Below are 18,976 nucleotides of genomic sequence, written 5' to 3' on the forward strand. Positions count from 1 at the left end.
AGGTTAGTTCCCTATGGGATTCGACTCCGGACTTGAACCGGGTTATATTTGCAGCGACCGCTTAGTCCTTTTTACAAGGCATAGTTGGGCGTGATCAAGTACCCAAAGAACCGATCATATCCATTACCGAGTTGACCTAACCTACTACCAAGTTGACCTATTTATCCGAGTTCCTTCCGAATTACCTTCAAGTTGACACTTATCCTTGCCAAAGCACCACGATCCTTACCCAAAGCTCACCACAAGAGCTCCTAGCATAAAACCACGTCGTCCTAAAGCCCATAAGCCATTGTATTCCCTCTTAAGCACCCCCAAAAGTACCACAACTGAGACACCCACTCTGAGGAGACCTTATGTGAATTAAAGTTGTTCTTTTTACCTTTCGGATACTGAAATGTAGAATCCATAGTGATACAGAAATACTACAAGTCCCGGCACCATCCAATGCAAATCTCAAATCTTAGCCATATACAAATTCGGAAAAATTCTCCATTGCCACATATTAATCTTGAATCCATTAGAATATTCTTGATAGTTAGCCACTCTACTCAAATCTCAATTGCACTCCCCAAGCGGGCCAAACTACTTGTGCCTCATTAGCATGACAAAACCCAAAGAAGTAACCCCTCCTTAACGCAACCGAGTAAATTCCTACTCCATGTGCACTACATCCTTCACGAATAACAACTCAAATCTTTCCATAATTTTCATATACCAATAAAGTGTAATATAACCCGTATCCAAAAATTTCCTTACTCGAGTCATCTTCGATCTCAACCTCTGCAAGTCATAACCGATCCACAAATATGCCTCAGACCAAAACCAATACAACACATAATCTTGCAATCAAATTATTGATGGCAAACTCCCCCACTTGGCCCAAAGCCATAGATCAAAACACTCGATAACTCACAATGCCCATACTCTATTACTACCATAACCCCGTAGTGAGATTCAACTAAATCTTTCATAAGCTCGTGTAACACAAACCATATAATACCTCAAATCATCTGTTAATCTCACATTCATTCTCGTGACGATCAGGTCAACTTTCTCAACCAATCCAAAATCAAATCATAAAACCTATACCTACTAGTAGAAAAGAAAGCCTCCACACAATATCATAAGAATCACACATCCGTAGATTACCCCGCATGTGATAACCCACATGTTTAACCTCAAACTGACATCTCTCTATACCCTTTCACAACCACAACTACTACGCAATCACTTAATCTTCTTGAGTCTGAACTCATCAACAAGACATGAAAATCTACTTCGTTCCATAAATGAAATAACACAAAAGAATCTCTCAAAAACCTTCACAACTCAAGACTTGTATGACACATCCACATAAATCGAGCATCCAATAGTCCTTTTCACATCTCAAGCAAACTCTTCTCATCACATTCAAACTATCTGAACATATCCCGCAGTCACATCTTACTCATCATATAGCCATCCAACCACTCATCGAGCCACCAGTCTCACTCATAGGGACACCACTGGACATAGAAGTTCAAAAGCACATGCTCACACAACTAAAACTACCGAGTCTAAGTTGTGGTCCAAACCGGGCTCAAGTCCTCCAAACTGACCCATCACCAAAACATAGAAAACACATCTCGCACCTCATCCATAGAATCCACAAATCGTAGACAGTTGATACCGAGCGCTCACATGCGCATACGAGTGAGTGGAAGGAATTCAAAGAGATACGCTTCAAGATGAATCAATGTCGCACGATAAGGAAGGAAAGATGGGAAGTTTATCCTAAATTCCATATAGCCTCTCAAAGATAGGTATGGAAGTCATCATACTGATCCGCAAAACTCTACTAAACACTTGCTCATGACTCGTAGAACCTATGAACCTAGAGCTCTGATACCAACTTGTCACGACTCCAAAATCTAGCTAGTCGTGATGGCACCTAACCCAACTTGCTAGGTAACCAATTAGCAACAATCCAACTCAAATGAGATTTATTGAGAGAAATAATAATAATATAACTGAATGTTTATACAAAGAATCCCCAAGGAATGGTAGTACAAATCATGAGCTTCTAAGATTTAGAGGTTACAAAGCTAGTATGAAATGAATACATCACCTGTCCGAAATGTACATAAAACAGATTTTTATAAATCTAAAGCTACCATGAACAAGAGGCAGTTATAAGCGGAATGCAAGTACATCTTCAATGCCAGCTCCCGACGTACACATCAACATCAACTCCAAAGTTTGCACGCAGGGTGAAGAAGTATAGTATGAGTACAACCGACCCCATTTACTCAATAAGTAACAAACCTAACCTTAGGTTGAAAGCAGTGACGAGCTTGAAAAATGGTTAGAGTCCAACACTAATAGTCAAGAACAATACGTAACAATATAATAAAAGACGTACAAGTAATAACTCATGGATATGATGCTCAGATTGTTCAGAGTTACAAAAAATAGGCATGCTTTTCAGGTATAACAGTAAAACCAAAATCTTTCACCGAAATAACCAAATTATGAGTATATCAGAAAAACTGTGATTTTTCTCAAAAACATTCAACAATAGATAAGATATGTCATTTTCAGATAACATCAGGAAAGTACATCTCTATGTCTACATGCAAATGTGCATATGAAGCCATGAATGTCACAATATCGTTTAGCATGAAGAAATGCATCTATATGCCTACATGCAGAGTATGCATGTCAAATGTAATGCATCACAGTGATAAACTCATGTACTCACACTCTCAGAGTACTCAATCTCAGTGTCTCACACTCAATCACTCGGTACAATCAATCACTCGGCACTCGGTACCTGCGCTCACTGTTGGTATGTCAGACTCCGGAGGGGCGGATCCTGCCCAAGCGCTAATATAAGCCAACTTGGCCTGCTGCGACATGCAGCCCGATCTCATAATAATAAAGCCTATAAGACTTGCTGCAACATGATCCATATAATAATAATAATAATAATAATAATAATAATAATAATAATAATAATAATAATAATAATAATAATAATAATAATAATAATAATAATATATAAAGACAATATGGCCTGCTGCGGCGTGCAGCCCCATCCACAATATCACTCACAACACTGCTCTCAGGCCCCAATTCAGTCATCAATCTCTCCAGTCTCCCGAGCTCACAAATCTCGTACAAATCACCCCAACCAATGATAACATGATGTAACAACAAATGATAACAGAGACTGAGATATGATATGCCAATTAATAAATACGACTGAGTATAAAATTGTAATCTAAGCAAATAACTCAACAGTAGAGATGACCTCTGTGGGTCCCAAAAGAATAAGCATATAGCCTAAATATGATTTCAAACATGATTCATAACTCATATAATCAAACAGATAGGGAGAACATGGAGGTAACAAGATATAACAACAAAACAAGTCCGATCATAATCTAATAGTCAACTAGAATCCTAATTTCCTCAGTACACGCCCATACGCTCGTACCTAGCATGTGCGCCACCTCAATACATCTTTTATAACCCTCAAATCCAAGCTTAGATGTGTTACTTACCTCGAACAAGCCAAATCCAATATCGAGCAAGCCAAACAATACTCTAGAAATGCCATCCCGCGCACACCGACCTCCGAACAGCTCGAAACTAGCCAAAAGCAACTCAAGAACATCAAATAATGCTAAAGGAAACAAACCTAATCGATAAAGGTGAAAACTTTAATCAAAATCTCAAAGTCAACCAAAACGTCAAACCCGGGGCCGCACCTCGAAACGCGACAAAAATCACAAAATCCGACAACCCATTCAATTACGAGTCCAACCATACTAATTTCACTCAAATCCGACTCTGAATCGATGTTCAAAACTCAAATATTCACTTTATGAAAGTTTAGACACCCCCCCCCCCCTAATTTCTCTTTTAAAATCATCAATCGAATGCCAAAAACGAAGATGAAATCACGGAATAAAATCAAGACCGAGTAGAAAACACTTACCCATTCCATGTGATGAAAATTGCCTAAAAAATCGACTCAATCCGAGCTTTATAGCTCCAAATATGTTAAAATGGCTGAAATCTCCAAAAATAGAGTACTTATAATCACTAGACGATTAATGAATCTCGATCGCGAAAATACCATCGCGATCGCGAAGAGTAAAAATACATTGCCTTTGAAATATTATACACGATCGCGACACAAGCCTCGCGAACGCAATACACAAAGCTAACAGAACTACGCGAACACAGGATTATCATCGCGAACGCGAAGAAGGGACCATCGACTACCCAGCTCAGCCAAAACACTGTGTGATCACCTAGAAGAGGATGTGAATGCGAAGCGGTCCAGTCCTCACAACCTACGCGAACGTGATCAGTTAGTCGCGAACTCGATGAAGTAAATCACCTAACTCCTATAATACACTATGTAATCGCGGTCTCCTTTACGCGATCGCGATGAAGAAATGAAACACCAGAAATCAGCACAACACAACAATGCCAAAATGAGCCGAAACTCATCCGAAACTCACTTGAGCCCCTTTAGACACCGTCCAAACATGCCAACAAGTCCCATAACATAACACGAACTTACTCATGGCCTCAAATCATATATAACAACATCAAAACCATGAATCATACCTCAAATCGAACTTAATGAACTTTTGTACTTTCAACTTCCAAAACTCGTGCCGAACTATATCAAATCAACTCGGAATGACCTCAAATTTTGCACATAAGTCCCAAATGATATAACGAAGCTATTAAAATTTCCTAAACCACAATCCAAACTCGATATCATCAAAGTCAACTTCCGATCAAACTTATGAATATTCCAAACCTTCAAATTTTCAACTTCCGCCAAATAGTGTTGAAACCTTCTAGAAATATCCAAATGCAATTTCGGACATACACCCAAGTCCAAAATCACCATATAGACCTAACGGAATCATCAAAACTATGATTCGAGGTCAAATACCCAAAAGTCAAATTTGGTCAACTCTTCCAACTTAAAGCTTCAGATATAAAATTCATTCTTCCAAACTAATTCCTAAACATCTAAAAACCAAAGATGATGATTCAAACAAGTCATAATACATCATATGAAGCTACTCAAGACTTCAAATGGCTAAATAGAATGCAAATGCTCAAGACGACCGGTCGGGTCATTACACTTGTGGTGTTGAATAGTTGATTGCGCCTTGGTTATGGTCTTCCTATCTGTGGTATATTGTGTTATCTGTTTTTCATGGTTATGATCATGATCTTGGCATGTATGTTGTTGATACACAAGTGTTAGTTGAGTATGAGCACTGCGGCTCGATGGGTATTCCATGTGGATCAGGGTTTGGATTGGGTCACGCATCGTAGCAGAGTTATGTTGGGATATTATCTTTATGCTTACTTCATGGGTTTTGCTTCTCCCTTGTGAGTTGGGTTCATAACATCGTATTTTGTGGTGGTATTTGTTGAACTTGTTGGGTAGTTCTCTTGTTTGGCTCTCCTTCTATCTTTGTTATATTCGAGTTGTTGTTTGTTGGAGGCATGGATTGTGTCGTGTGTGACTAGGTCGCATTTCATGTGGCTTTTCGGTTGAATAGCTTGTATTGGATAAGATGATATCATTGGATCTGGAATTAGTGCAGTCGGACTTGGATAAGGTATGTTTGGATAAGAATGTCATTAATCAACTTAGAGTTTGGCAATAGTCCTTGTTGTGCGAGAGAATTCCACGACTTGTTAATTGGGTGAGTGGTTATGAGTTTTTACATGCTTCTTGCATCATTATAAGCGTTGTGAAGGTTTAATACAAGGTTTTACTTGATATGAGGTTTGTCACCGGTACTGGGTTTGGTTACAAGCAACTACTATGGTCAGAAGGTATTGTGATGGGCATATGAGCGACGAGTTACGTTGTATGGTTATATCTTGGGAAAATATTTATGATTTTCTACAACTTGTTGAGATTGATGTAATGTGTATACGCGAGAATCAGATCATATCAGGATTTTTAAATGTTGAAATTTAGTTTTAAGGTTGATGAATTAAGGTTGAAGAAAGAATCTTCGGACGGGATTATGCTAATGGATTTTTACGGATTGCGGTGACATAGGATATCCCTTGGGTATGTGTATGGTGGGTTTATATATAATGATTTGATGGATAACGACTCTTGGCACGTTCGAGGACGAACGCATATTTAAGTGGGGGAGAATGTAATGACCGATCGGTCATTTTGAGAATTTGCATTTCCGTTCGGTGGTTTGAGGTCGTGAGTGGCTTCATATAATGTATTATAACGTATGTTTATGGTCGGTTTTAGTTTTTGAGTGGTTCGGAATTGATTTGGAAAAAAAGATTCTCATTTAAGAGCTTTAAGTTGGAAAAGTTGAACAAGTTTGACTTTTGTGTAATTGACCTCGGATCAAAGTTTTGATGGTTATGTTAGGTCCAGATAGTGATTTTAGACTTGGGCGTATGTCTGGATTTCCATTTGGATGTTTATAGAAGGTTTAGGCTCTATTTGGCAAAAGTCGACAATTTAAAGGCTTGGAAAATTTTATAAGTTTGAACGTGAGTTGAATTTGGGGCTATTGGGTTCGAATTGTTATTCCGGGACTTGGATGGGGTCCATTTTGTCATTTGAAACTTGTGTGCGAAGTTTGGTTTTATTCCGAGTTGATTTGGCAGGATCCGGACGTGTTCAGTGAAGTTTGAAGGTTTGAAAGTTAAGAGAATGATCTTGATCTTTGATTCTGGTTTTGATGTTATCTATGATTTTATGAGCTTTCGGATAAGTTTGGATAATGTATTTGGACTTTTTCGCATGTTTGGACGGGGTCCTAAGGGGCTCGGGTGCGTTTCAGACCATTTTTAGGACCTTTTCAATTGCTGATTTTTTGCTACATGGGTGTGAATCGTGATCGCGAACCTCTGGTCCGTGTTCTCGAAGAGTAAATTGATGTTTGGGTCTTGTGAATCGCGATCACGGTGGCCTTGTTCACGATTGCCCGGAAGAATTTTTTGTTGCCACTGAGCTGACTTCCAAAGTTTATATCTTGGAATCCATAAGGAATTTGAAAAAGATTCAAAAAAGAAAATTATAGTTCTTTGTGTCTAGTTTTTAGAAAAATAAACCATTTATTATTTGGAGTTTTTTTTTGTAGAAAGTTAAGGCTATTATACTAGAGGTTATCTAGAAGAGTTGAGCAGGTTTGTTTGAATTTGTTCATCGCGATCACGGAGGATCTTGGCCGCGATCGTTAAGGGTAAAATCATGCTAAGCATTTTGTAAACCGTGATCGCGAGAATAGTAACCGTGATCGCGAAGAAGGAGCCCTGACATGGGTATTTAATGCCTAATTTCGAGATTTTGAACTCATTTTCAAAGATTTTAAGGCTTAGGAAGCGAACCAAGGCAACTTTGGAGATGGATTTCACCCAAATCATGAGGGTAAGTGTTCTAAAATTGATTTTGATTATATATCATAAATTTTTATGGATTTCTACACCTAAAACATGGAATTTCAAAGTGAAATTTGAGATTTTTGGCAAAAACTTTTCTAAACATCGATTCTAGGTCGGATTTAGATGAAACTTATATCGCTGGACTCGTATTCGAATGTATCATTGGAATTTGTGAGCTTTGTTGGGTTCCGGGTGCGTTCCTTGATTGACGTTTTGGTTGACTTTGAGTATTTGATAAAAAAATTCGACCTTTATCATTTGGGTTTATTTTCTATGGCATTATTTAATATTTTTGAGTTGTTTTTGGCTAGTTTCGAGTCATTCGAAGGTCGATTCATGCGGGATGGAGCTTCTAGATTATCGATTTGACTTGTTTGAGATAAGTATCTTACCTAAACTTGGTTGAGGCACTAGTTTCCTGAGTTATTTGTGATAGCTACGTGCTATGGGTAGCGCACATGCATGGGGTTGAGCCCATGTGCATGCACCGGGGTATTTTTCATGCTCGAGGTAGTGTTTAGGCTATGACATGCCTTGGATTGATTGTTAAGCTTTATACTGTGATGGTTGTTATATTTGTACCCCTATTGTGAGCTATTTGAACCATGTTTGAGGTTACATAGAGGTTAATCTCCTCACTGAACCTGATAATTACTACTTTCATGATGTATTTGCCTTATTTGAGCTATGACAGCACATTTTGCACATGCATACACATTAGCATGCCACTTATACCAGTCCAGGAGTATGAAATTTGATGTTCATTGATCATATGCATGTATTCTTGTATATCTGCTTTCTGTGTTATATGGATTGGACTGGTAGCACGTGACCACGTTGTGCGAATTATGATATTGAGCATGTGACCACACCATGCGGATTATGATATTGAGCTTGTGACTACGCCGAACGGATTGTGATATTGAGCATGTTACCCCACCGGGTGGATTGTGATATTGAGCATGTGATCACGCCGGGCGGATTGTGATAGCGCGTAAGTTATCCGTGCAGCGTGTGGATACGGATCCATTCCCCTAGGGTCACCCTCTCATGTGCCTTCTTGATGGTATACACGCAGATTATGAGAAACCAGCGGATTTCTGATTGATGTGTACTTTGGATAAACTTATGAGTTATTTGGTTCGGTTATTAATATTCTGATGTGGGCCTTAGAATCGTATTGTGATTTCTATTTGGATCGGGTTGCACGGCGCAACAGATTGATATTTGGTTATTGTATTTCTCTACTTGCAATTTCCTTGGATGTATACATGATTTTTGATACATCTCTTCTCTATTTGCTAGCTTCGGGTTGTATACATGCCTTTGTGCGTATCTTTTTTATATGCCACCTTATTCGATGAGATGAGACACGGTACATGTCTTCTCTATATGTGAATCTGTGTGACTTGACTTGTTTAATCACACATATCTTCTCTATATGCAAGTTTGATGATTTAATGATATGAGATGCATATCTTCTCTATATACTGAATTGTTAACTGAAAAATAGGATGTTACATTATCTTTAGGCACCAAGGAGGCTTTATTTGTGATAACTTGATAACATTTGTTTTTGTGTACTTGTGAGATATATGAATTGAATAGGTTATTAGCGAGTATCATTTATAATTCTTGCCATTATTACCTGTCGAGGTTAGTTATGATACTTGTTGAGTACATGGGGTCGGTTATACTCATACGACACTTCTGCACCTTACGTGCAGATTTTGGAGCTGATGTTGATGTTTATGGAGGGAGTTGGCATTGAAGATGTACCTGCCTTCCAGATATAGTTGTCATTTGTCCTTGGTAGTTTTTGATTTGTAGTATGTTTATGTACATTGCAAACATATGTTGTATTTATTTTCATACCAACTTTGTAAATCTAAGTCTTAGTGGCTCATAACTTGTACTACCAATCCTAGGAGCGGAGCTAGCCCTTCCGATACGGGTTCGGCTGAACCCAGTAACTTTTGTCCAAATTTTGCATTTATATTAAAAAGAATTATGTACAAATTATCAATTTAGAACCCAGTAACTTGAAAGAATTTGAATACTGAACCTATAAGTTTCAAATCATGGCTCCGCCTCTAACCAATCCTAGGGTTATTGCATAGAATTTCAGTTATTTCACTTATTGATTCCTTATTATTATCATTAGAGTTGTGGACTATTGTTTGGCTTGCCTAGCGGGTTGGGTTAGGTGTCATCAAGACTAGGTAGATTTTGGGTTGTGACAGTTACACAATGTTTGGTTAGTTTTTTCTCTGTTTACATAAAACATAGCATTGCTAATACAATGTTTCTATATTACTAATCCTTACATAATTAATTTTTGCATAATTAATCCACACATAACTAATTCCTATATAACTAATTCCAACATAACTGAATCCTGTATAACTAATTCTTATATAACTAATTTATGTATAACTAATTACTGTATAACTAATCCAAACATAACTAATTCCAACATAACTGAATCATGTATAACTAATTACTATATTACTAATACATGTATAACTCTAGCTAACCACCAAATGACCCGTTAAGTGTGTAAAAGCTAGTGAGCTCTCCCACTAACACGAAAAAAAGAAAGTGAAAAAAGGGAGGGTGTGACAAGGGCCAAAAAGGAAATAATAGTGATACAAAAGTGAAATAGAGGGAGAGTGGGACAAGGGCCAAAATGGACACTGATACACAGTTGCTTCATATCATAGCGTCACAGTCCACTTTGTACATGGCGGCACCATTATCCATAACAACTTGAACATTCCTCAACAGCGAAATACTCTCAATTTAACCATAACGCCCAATCAAACTTCCCCAAAAGAAAAAATGGAGGCAACCTCAGTGCTCAGCTCCTCTTCTACTTCCTCTTTTCCACCTTCACACATTCTCTTATCTTCCTATACCTCAAAACCCCATGTGGGGTTTATCTTCAATTCTTTATCAAAATGCACTTCTGCTCCTCGTTTGCTCTTTTCTTCTTCACACCAAAGTAATGTTTACACTAACAGCAACAGTAGCAGATTCTCTCTGCTTCGCCTTTCAGCTCTTACTGTTGAAGAAGCTGTTGAACAATCCACTGATACTTTTTCAGTGCAGCCCAAAATTGATAAGAGTGGCAGATTTTGTAGTCCTAAAGCCGCCCGAGAACTCGCTCTGTATGTCCTTTTCCTTTTCCCCCCTTTGTATAACTCGTTTTGTTTAATTCAACGAACTTCTTTAGTAAAAATTTAAACTGTTACAAATAAGTCAATGTTATCCATTTAATTAGGTTGTTGTTTTATTTTTTTAAACTAAGTAGATGAAGAAGGCCTAGTCTTTACACCAAGCGAATCAATACATGACACATATTATTGAACCGTAGTTAATTAATACATATTCTCACCTTAACTTATCAATTAACCATGTTAAATTAGTTGGTTTTGGTGTAGACACCTAGTACCTAGTGTCGGTAAGGTTTTACCTTGCAACCACTTCATTAGTTTTTTTTTTTTTCTTCCATTCATTAGGTTTGCAGCACATTCTTAACGGGTGGACCTAATTTTATTTTCCAAGCACGTCAAAATATTTTTTCTTTATGGTAGTTATAAGACTGGAATTTCGGACTTATGCCCGCATTGATACCATGTTAGAATGTCATGCTTTAGCGCGATGCATTGCTTTTATAGAACAAATTAGCATAACAGAAATAAGTTTAAATTAATCATACAATAACACCACGATTATTAAAAAAAGTTATAATAATGTAAATACATTTTTACTTAACAGTTACATGGAGCAAATGACAGGTTTAATTCTGTTGCATATTCTTGTCTTAGGATGACAATATATGGGGCATGTTTGGAAGGGTCAGGCCCTGTTCGCCTTTTTGAGAAACGGATGAACATTAGAAGAGGTAATGGCTTGTTCTATTGGCTCCTTTTCTAATTTTAAATAAATTGCAGATTAACTTACGTTTCTTTTAATTCTTTAGCTAACAATATTTGATTCTGGTGTGTAGAACCGGGATATGAATTTGATAAAGAGTGGTTAGTTAAGTACAATCACATGAGCTTTGGAGGCCCCCCTGTGAAAACTGAGACAATTGAAGAAGCTGATGAACTTCTGAAGAATGATGAAAATGATTCTGAAATAGGTATTTACATGTCTGGTTTTAGCTTACTGCTTCATATGGTTGCTACTTTGTCTTACTTTAGTTTTCTCTATGGATGGTTAACTTGAGGATAATATCTTTACTCTGTTATAATCTTATGATCTCTTCTATAATCATATAATCTTGTAATCTTATGATCTCTTCTATCAGTAGCATTGTAGCTAATTTTCTCTTAAGTGTCTGATTTGAAGACTAGGTTTTGAGCGGAATGACAGAGCCTGAATAATTACCTATTTTAGACTTGCAGCCTGAAGTTGAGACTTAAAGTGCGACATTATTTCTTGGTCCCTTATGTTCCTTCACAGTGAATATTTTGTCCTTGGTGCCAAAGATGTACGAATTGACCACTGCTTCTGCACATACAAATTGATTCATTCATAATTGGATGGATCCACTACAAGTCAAGACTAACTAATTAATCAATGCCTATCTATACTGACTTTTGACTATGTTGTAGAATATGCATTGACATTCTCCTATTGTAATGTAATGATGAGTTCACTGCGCAGTCCATCATATGCATGGCATTTAAAATGTTCTTCTTAGGGGAGGATAGTCTTTGAGATAATAACCTGAATAGTTCTTCATGTATGTGCCTAACCTATAGCACAAAAAGTATTATTCACCAATATATAGTGGCAGTGGGGTGATAATTAGAAATGAAGTTGACTTCCCTCCAAAAAGATTAAACAAAAAATAAGGGCAATATGCGACCTAAATAGCACACTAGTAGCAAAGTTGACTTCTCCTTATCAAAAGAAAAAAAGAAGCAGCAAAGTTGACTTCAAACTCTTTTAAGGGTATGGCTGTTTGTACTATTAAGGGGTCAATTGGTTATCATGGAAAGAAGTGAATAATAATGAGTAAGATAGTGCATGGTAATTTTAGAACCTACAGTCTTTCTTCCCATTTCCTACTTTCCTATCCTTCAAATCAATTCACCCCTAAGGCAACAAGTTTTGAACATCCTCTTCTTTCTACTCCAGCTTTTTAAGATTCCATTCAATGAGGCACACTACAAACAGCTGGAGCCCATTTTGGCATTATTAGCAAACTCCGTTCTTGTGCTGTCTGCTAGTTATTGATATTCCTGCCTCCGTTAAGGGGCTAATTCAGTTATTTGGCCTGCACGGCTTCGTTCATCTCAGTCATCACTTCAGTCATTCCACCCGCAAACTTTCCGGTTGGCGTTGATAGGTACCTAGTCATAGTGTTGCTTAAGAAGTTATTCCTGTACATGTGTTTCATGGATGGATATTTCCGTTCTATAGTTTTATTTTTCTGTGAGGAGGGTCCCACTAGACCCTGAAGTGTCCTTAGTTGCTTGCCTTTTAAGCTGTCAAGCCGGTGAATTCCTTCTGTGTTTCGGACATTTGATTCTTGCTGAAGCTGTTTAGACATCTAGAATATCGTTGATTGGATGTGTAGAGTAGGTTCAATAATGCAACTATGAACCTTCTAAACTAGTGGAGTTGAATGACTTGTAGCATAGGATGAATAAGTATACTACCTAACCCAATAGTTGAAGCCCTGAAACCCGAGGTGTCAGCTTTTTTCCTCCTAACAAATGCTCTTATCAAGGAAAGAACTAATGATTCTAATGTGCCAAGGATTCTCAGAGAATTTAGTCAACTCAATAATTGATACACAAGTGTTTGATTTGGTTCTGCTATTTGTTTTTTCAGGCTTTGTTTTTTATTACTTCTTGGAGCTGTCTCCTTTATTAACTTTTGATTCGTAAGTTCTAGAGAAATGTTTTGAACCTCTTTCCAATTAATAAAGCATTAGTTACTATTTGGGAAAGTTTTTGGAAGTCCTTTTGATCTACTAAAAACTTTTTGATCCCCAACAAAAATTCCTCGTGAAGCTGATTGCTTTATGAGGGCTTCTAAAAATACTTCTCTAGGAACTATTTTGCAAGAAGCCACATAAGACTATTTTTTTCCTCCAAAATGATGTCTATAGTGAAAGTTAACCAGACATGTTTATATGCTTCTTTAAAAATGAAAAAAGAGCTAATCAAAAAGGAAAAATTGCAAAGAGAAAGCTCTTCAAAAATGACTTTCTGAAAAAGAAAAAAAAAGGAAGTACTTTGATTAACAATATGTCTACTCAGAATAATTACACATATGAGCAAAATGAACATGATGGGTAGGACCAAACTGCCACCCTTGTTTTGCTCCACCCCTAGCTCAAATCCAGTACATGCACATGAAGGATAAAAGAACATTTTATTCAACAAAAGTTCATCTGCAGAAGATTGTATTGAGGTCTAGTTCCGCCTCGTGGTGGAATAACGTTCTGAAGTTTTTTTTCTTCCTCAATTTCCTGGGAGATTGGTTGCGCCTTCATACTCCGAAGTCCTATCCCCTCATAGATGCTAGATACATTGTTGCATTTTAGTGATATTGTCATTACGCTATGTTGTGGTCAATGTTTTTTAGTACAAACATATGAACTCAAAAATTCTTTCTCAAATATTAAAAAATGTGGAAAATTTTCTCTCTCTATCTTTTTCCTTTTTAGCTAATTTCTATATTTGTCCATTCAATCCAATAATGCATTAATTTATTTTCTCTCTCTCTCAGAAGCTGAAGTTCTCTCAGCTCCACCAAAGTTGGTGTACAGCAAACTTATTTTGCGGTAAGCTCATTAATCATATATGACTCCTTATGCAGCTTACAGTTTCTACTTTCTTCAGAGTATGGACAGGCATGGATAGACTGGTAACTTTCTTGAATCTTTGCAGTTTCTCACGGAAACTTTTGGTGGCAGTTGAAGAAAAGTGGGATAATAATGTGCTCGCAATAAATAAAGTGGCACCCGATAATTGGAAGGTTGGATATGTTACTTATGCTTTTATGTTCTTGCTTGCTGGACACAAAAGTGATAGGACCATAAAATTCGGGATTCTTTCTTCCATGAACCCACACAACCACGTTCTGCCACCAGTCCCAACTCCTTAGAATGATATTCAGATTGAATCGATTGAAGATGATCAAAAGAACATTCTCCCATTTCTGCTTCTACATGAATGTATAACTAAACATGCAGTTCACTCAAAATCTTGCGCTGCTTGTTCCTCTAAGGGAGCCTCAGTATCTACTTTCAGAAAACTCTTTTGATACTATAAGTGGAATAACGCAATATCAGTCCTTCAAATGAATGAAGAAATTACAATATGATTTCTTGATTAACAAAAAGTCACTTGTAGTGTGTCATCCTGGATGTACAAATGTGGACAAGCTTGAGTTATAAGAAAATGTTCAAGTTTGGGAGATTTTATATTTGAAAGACACCTTTGGACTAAAAGTGGCTAAAAAAGTAGATTGTCTCTTGCACTTCTATATATATATATTTTTTTGTTTTCTTTTTCTTTTTAGTTAATCTAGTTTCCAATATTTTTCTGCAATGGACCTGTCTAGTCCCTCTGCCAAGTTAGCCTACCAAATTAAGTGAAATAGCGCAATTCCACTTGCATTGTCCTGCTCCCTTTCTCACCATCTTGCCAAGCACTTTCAAACTATCTACACGCTGAGTCGGGGTTATGCAATATGAGGGAGCGGTTAGGATATAGTGAAGGAGGCAATGAAAGAAAAGTTGAGTGGCAATGAGAATCAATGAGGCTGTTAAACTTCTGTAAGTTGGTCAACTTGGTGGGTTTGTATTGCATGAATTCAAGATTAAATGAGCTGTAAATCAAATACAGTTCAATGGCCAAAATTGACATCTGCCTGCAGATTCTGTTGGGCGATGATAGGAATTTAATCCGCTTACTTCTGCTGTGGTGTGATTGTTGGGTGCGGGACAGGAAATAAGATATGAATTCTAGCAACAAACAAGCTTTCATTTGAATTCAAGTGAAAAGAAACGATTTACAATTTATGAATGCTTTTTATGAGTAGATGGGTCAAGAGATCTGCACTTGTGTAAAAGCTAGGGATGTTTAATCTTTCATTTTGACTTTATCGTCCTGGAGTTGTTTGTGTTTTTGTTTTGTGAATAGTCTGTCAGGTTCAGATAGAGGTTGGACTTTTTGTTGGTATCTTCAGATGACAGAATTTGTTAATATGCCAGTCACTAATGCTTGAATTCTTCTTCCAGAATGAGCCAGCAGGCAGGATCCTGGAGCTCTCAATTCTTCATTTATCAATGGCTGAAATATCAGTATTAGGAACACGGCATCAGATAGTCATCAATGAGGTAATTTTTCTCTCTCTTAACATTTTTTTGGACTAATCGAGTCTTGAATAACTAGACTACTTACCCTCCCCATTCCCCATGCCTGAAAATCTGAGGGGCAAAGTATTTCTTCTTGCTTCCTTGTCCATACTTTCTGTTAATTAAGATTGGAAGAGTATTTCAATTGAGGCTGATTAGGGTGGAAGAAATAGAAATAACGAAGTAGTTCAAAAGACAGGAAGGGAGGCTAAGCCGTGAAAGTAGAAATAATGAAGTAGTTCAAAAGACTGGACGGGGGGCTAAGCTGTGAAAGTAGAAATAATGAAGTAGTTCAAAAGACAGGACGGGAGGCTAAGCCAAATATGTGAATGGTTTCATTATGATTCCACTTATGGATTTGAGACGACTTAAAATTCTCTCTTTTTGTTGAGTTCCCTATATATTCCATGACACTTGCACACAACAATAGTCCATCATCAATAGAGGCGAAACTAGGATCTAGAGTGAGTTCAGAATGAGAGTATCCTTTTATATGTATACATTTAATTGTGCATCCATATATACATAGCTCAAGTAGAAGGTAATGGTTTTAGTTGAACCCGCCTTACCCTGTAATTTCTTTCCTCATCTTTCGATCCCACTCATCACTTAACTGTTTTTGTCTATTAAGCACTCAATTAGCAGTTAAACTAAACAATATCATTCTCCCATTCTTGAAGGCTGTTGACCTTGCTAAACGATTCTGTGATGGGGCGGCACCCCGTATTATCAATGGTTGCCTCAGGACATTCGTAAAGGATCTTGAACGAGCAAATGCCCGAGCTAACCAGTCACTGTTTACTTGATACGTCCAAGATCTCAAGAATTTGATGAATACTCAAAGATGAATATCTTCAACCTACAGGAGACACTCTTTCTGGGCATTCCTTGCAAAGCCATGAGAAAGAGATCAGCAATGCCTTGAGATGCAGCTCCCGGACACATTTGTGCGCTCATCCAATATAAGAAAGAATTGTATATCAAGATGTTAGGCATTGCCAACGTTCAACTGTATGGTTAATAGTCATGTCTATCCTGAAGCAATGTATATTGTATCACACTATTTAATTAAGGCTTAGAGCCTTTGACTTGGAATTTCAGTTTGTAATAGCTTTTTACAGAGTCAATATATGACTGGTTTAAGGTTCGAAAATAAAATTGAAAAAATAATAAGTTTGTCATACCAAGCACACTATTTAAAGATATGTAATATGAAATTCAGATATCAAAGTTTTACATTTCAAGTGAAATAAGGGCAGCCCAATGCACAAAGCATCCTGCAGTCACACAAGATTTAGGTAAAAGTCACACGTCAAGAGGTTATAATGTAAGCAGTATAAGCATCAAAGATTTACTTTACAACTAGTATTTTAAATTGTTGGAGTGTCAAATTACATTAGAATATAATAAATAAACATCAAACTAAATATTTTGTGATTATCTTAAGGTGTTATTTCTGCTCCTTAATTTGCTTATTCACTTTCCAAAAGTTTCATAGGACAAAAAAACTGCCTAACGACCCTAAGTTCCAAGGATGAAATCCGTGGGATTTGATGTTGTAATACCCACTCAGAGAACAAAAGAAACGTAGAGGCTACTAATGATTATTGTGGCCGATGACAATAATCACAAGAAACTGCACGACGTCTTGATGGAATATTTCCATTTTGTATGGTCTTAGCAAAATGTCTCCTTTTTTCGCTTTAACACCATAGTTATTTAATATTTAAAGCTTAAAATTCTTGTTTTGTGATGGATAGTAGAAGGCTAATAATCCATTATTGTTAAAATCAATTCAATATTGATAAATTTATGCTTAAATTTTTAGTTCAAATATCGATTTAGTGATTTATTATAAAAAAGCTTAAAACTTTATTGTTTGACCTTATTGAAGAAGACAAAGTGGGTCTTTTGGATTTTGTGTTATTTGACTAAATTGGTGATTGGGGATTATTTGCATTGGTATTTGGATGCTTTGTTTCAAATTTGAGATTATTTGGAGCAAATTTATGGTTTGATCGTAATTGATGTTGCAAATTCGAAGAAAACTTTGTTAAAACAACACAGAAAAATTATGTCAAGCGGATAGACTTCGACGAATAATTTAACAGATATGTAGAATAAATATAACATAAACTCTACCAATCCGGTAGAAAAATTTTGAAGAGAAAAATCATATCAACCTGGTAGACTTGATGAACAACTTAACAAATAGGTAGAATCATATTATATTATAAGTGTAAAGACTTTTAGGTGAAGTTATTTTACCAAAATATCCTTCAAAGCTAATTGACCAAATTACCCTTCACCTAAAGTCTTTCTCCTTAGCTATCATTATTTATTCTTTAAACCACTTAATTTGTAGATATACACACCAAAATATAATTAACAAATTAGTTATGTAATCTGAATGTGACTACGCGAGAAAAAATGAAGAGACTAATTAATTGCATTAATAGTTGTTCAATTAGTATTATTTTGATGGGATGTATGTAAAGCGTATATGTTATTTAACTTTTCATTTCGTAAAGCATGACTGTTTAATTTCTTAGATTACTTTAGATGTGATTCTTGGCCTATAAATACTTTTTTTTTTTAGAGATAGATGCCTTGGTAACTTGAAAGTTTCTTCTGTCAGTGGTTGGAGATGTGCACAGAGACTATAAGTGGCCATAGATTTCTCCTCAACTATAATTAAACTTTTATTAACATTGTAAATGGATTGGCATCTCCAGTAGAGTAGATTTGTAGGGTATAAAACTTTTTATTTATATCTTTCTTTCAGATTAACAACTTGCAGGCTTAAGTTTGGCAGCTTGCATACAAATTGCTCACTGTCGTTTTTCTCCTTTTTTGTAATTGTTGTCATTTCAATTTCGAATTGTTCTCATGGTCTATTTTATTGTTGAAGCCTTATGCTACTATGTCCCTGTGTAAGGTTTTAAAGGATCTTTTTCACATGTATTCATGATTTTGAATGTGTGTGAATTTTTAGAATGCACCAGCAATTGTTGTGCTTTTTTGTTGCAACTTGTTTATGTTACAAACTGAAATTCATTTGTTTTATCATCTCCATTCTGTTATCATTACAAGAATTTCTAAAATTCTGAAGAAATTCTAGCATTTATACACAAGGTTATA

General features: G+C 36.6%; 1 protein-coding gene across 1 annotated transcript; it reads left to right on the forward strand.

Moving 5' to 3' along the window:
• The first annotated feature begins 10,149 nt into the window (after window positions 1–10,149).
• Window positions 10,150–17,016, forward strand: LOC104091715 (uncharacterized). Its single transcript, XM_009597122.4, has 7 exons — window positions 10,150–10,619; window positions 11,280–11,356; window positions 11,462–11,596; window positions 14,203–14,257; window positions 14,364–14,451; window positions 15,719–15,817; window positions 16,516–17,016. Exons 1-7 carry the CDS (start codon window positions 10,291–10,293, stop codon window positions 16,639–16,641), a joined length of 909 nt encoding a protein of 302 aa, XP_009595417.1. The 5' UTR covers window positions 10,150–10,290; the 3' UTR covers window positions 16,642–17,016.
• The last annotated feature ends 1,960 nt before the right edge of the window (window positions 17,017–18,976 follow it).

Source organism: Nicotiana tomentosiformis, chromosome 1 (genome assembly GCF_000390325.3).
Source record: "Nicotiana tomentosiformis chromosome 1, ASM39032v3, whole genome shotgun sequence".
NCBI lineage: Eukaryota > Viridiplantae > Streptophyta > Magnoliopsida > Solanales > Solanaceae > Nicotiana > Nicotiana tomentosiformis.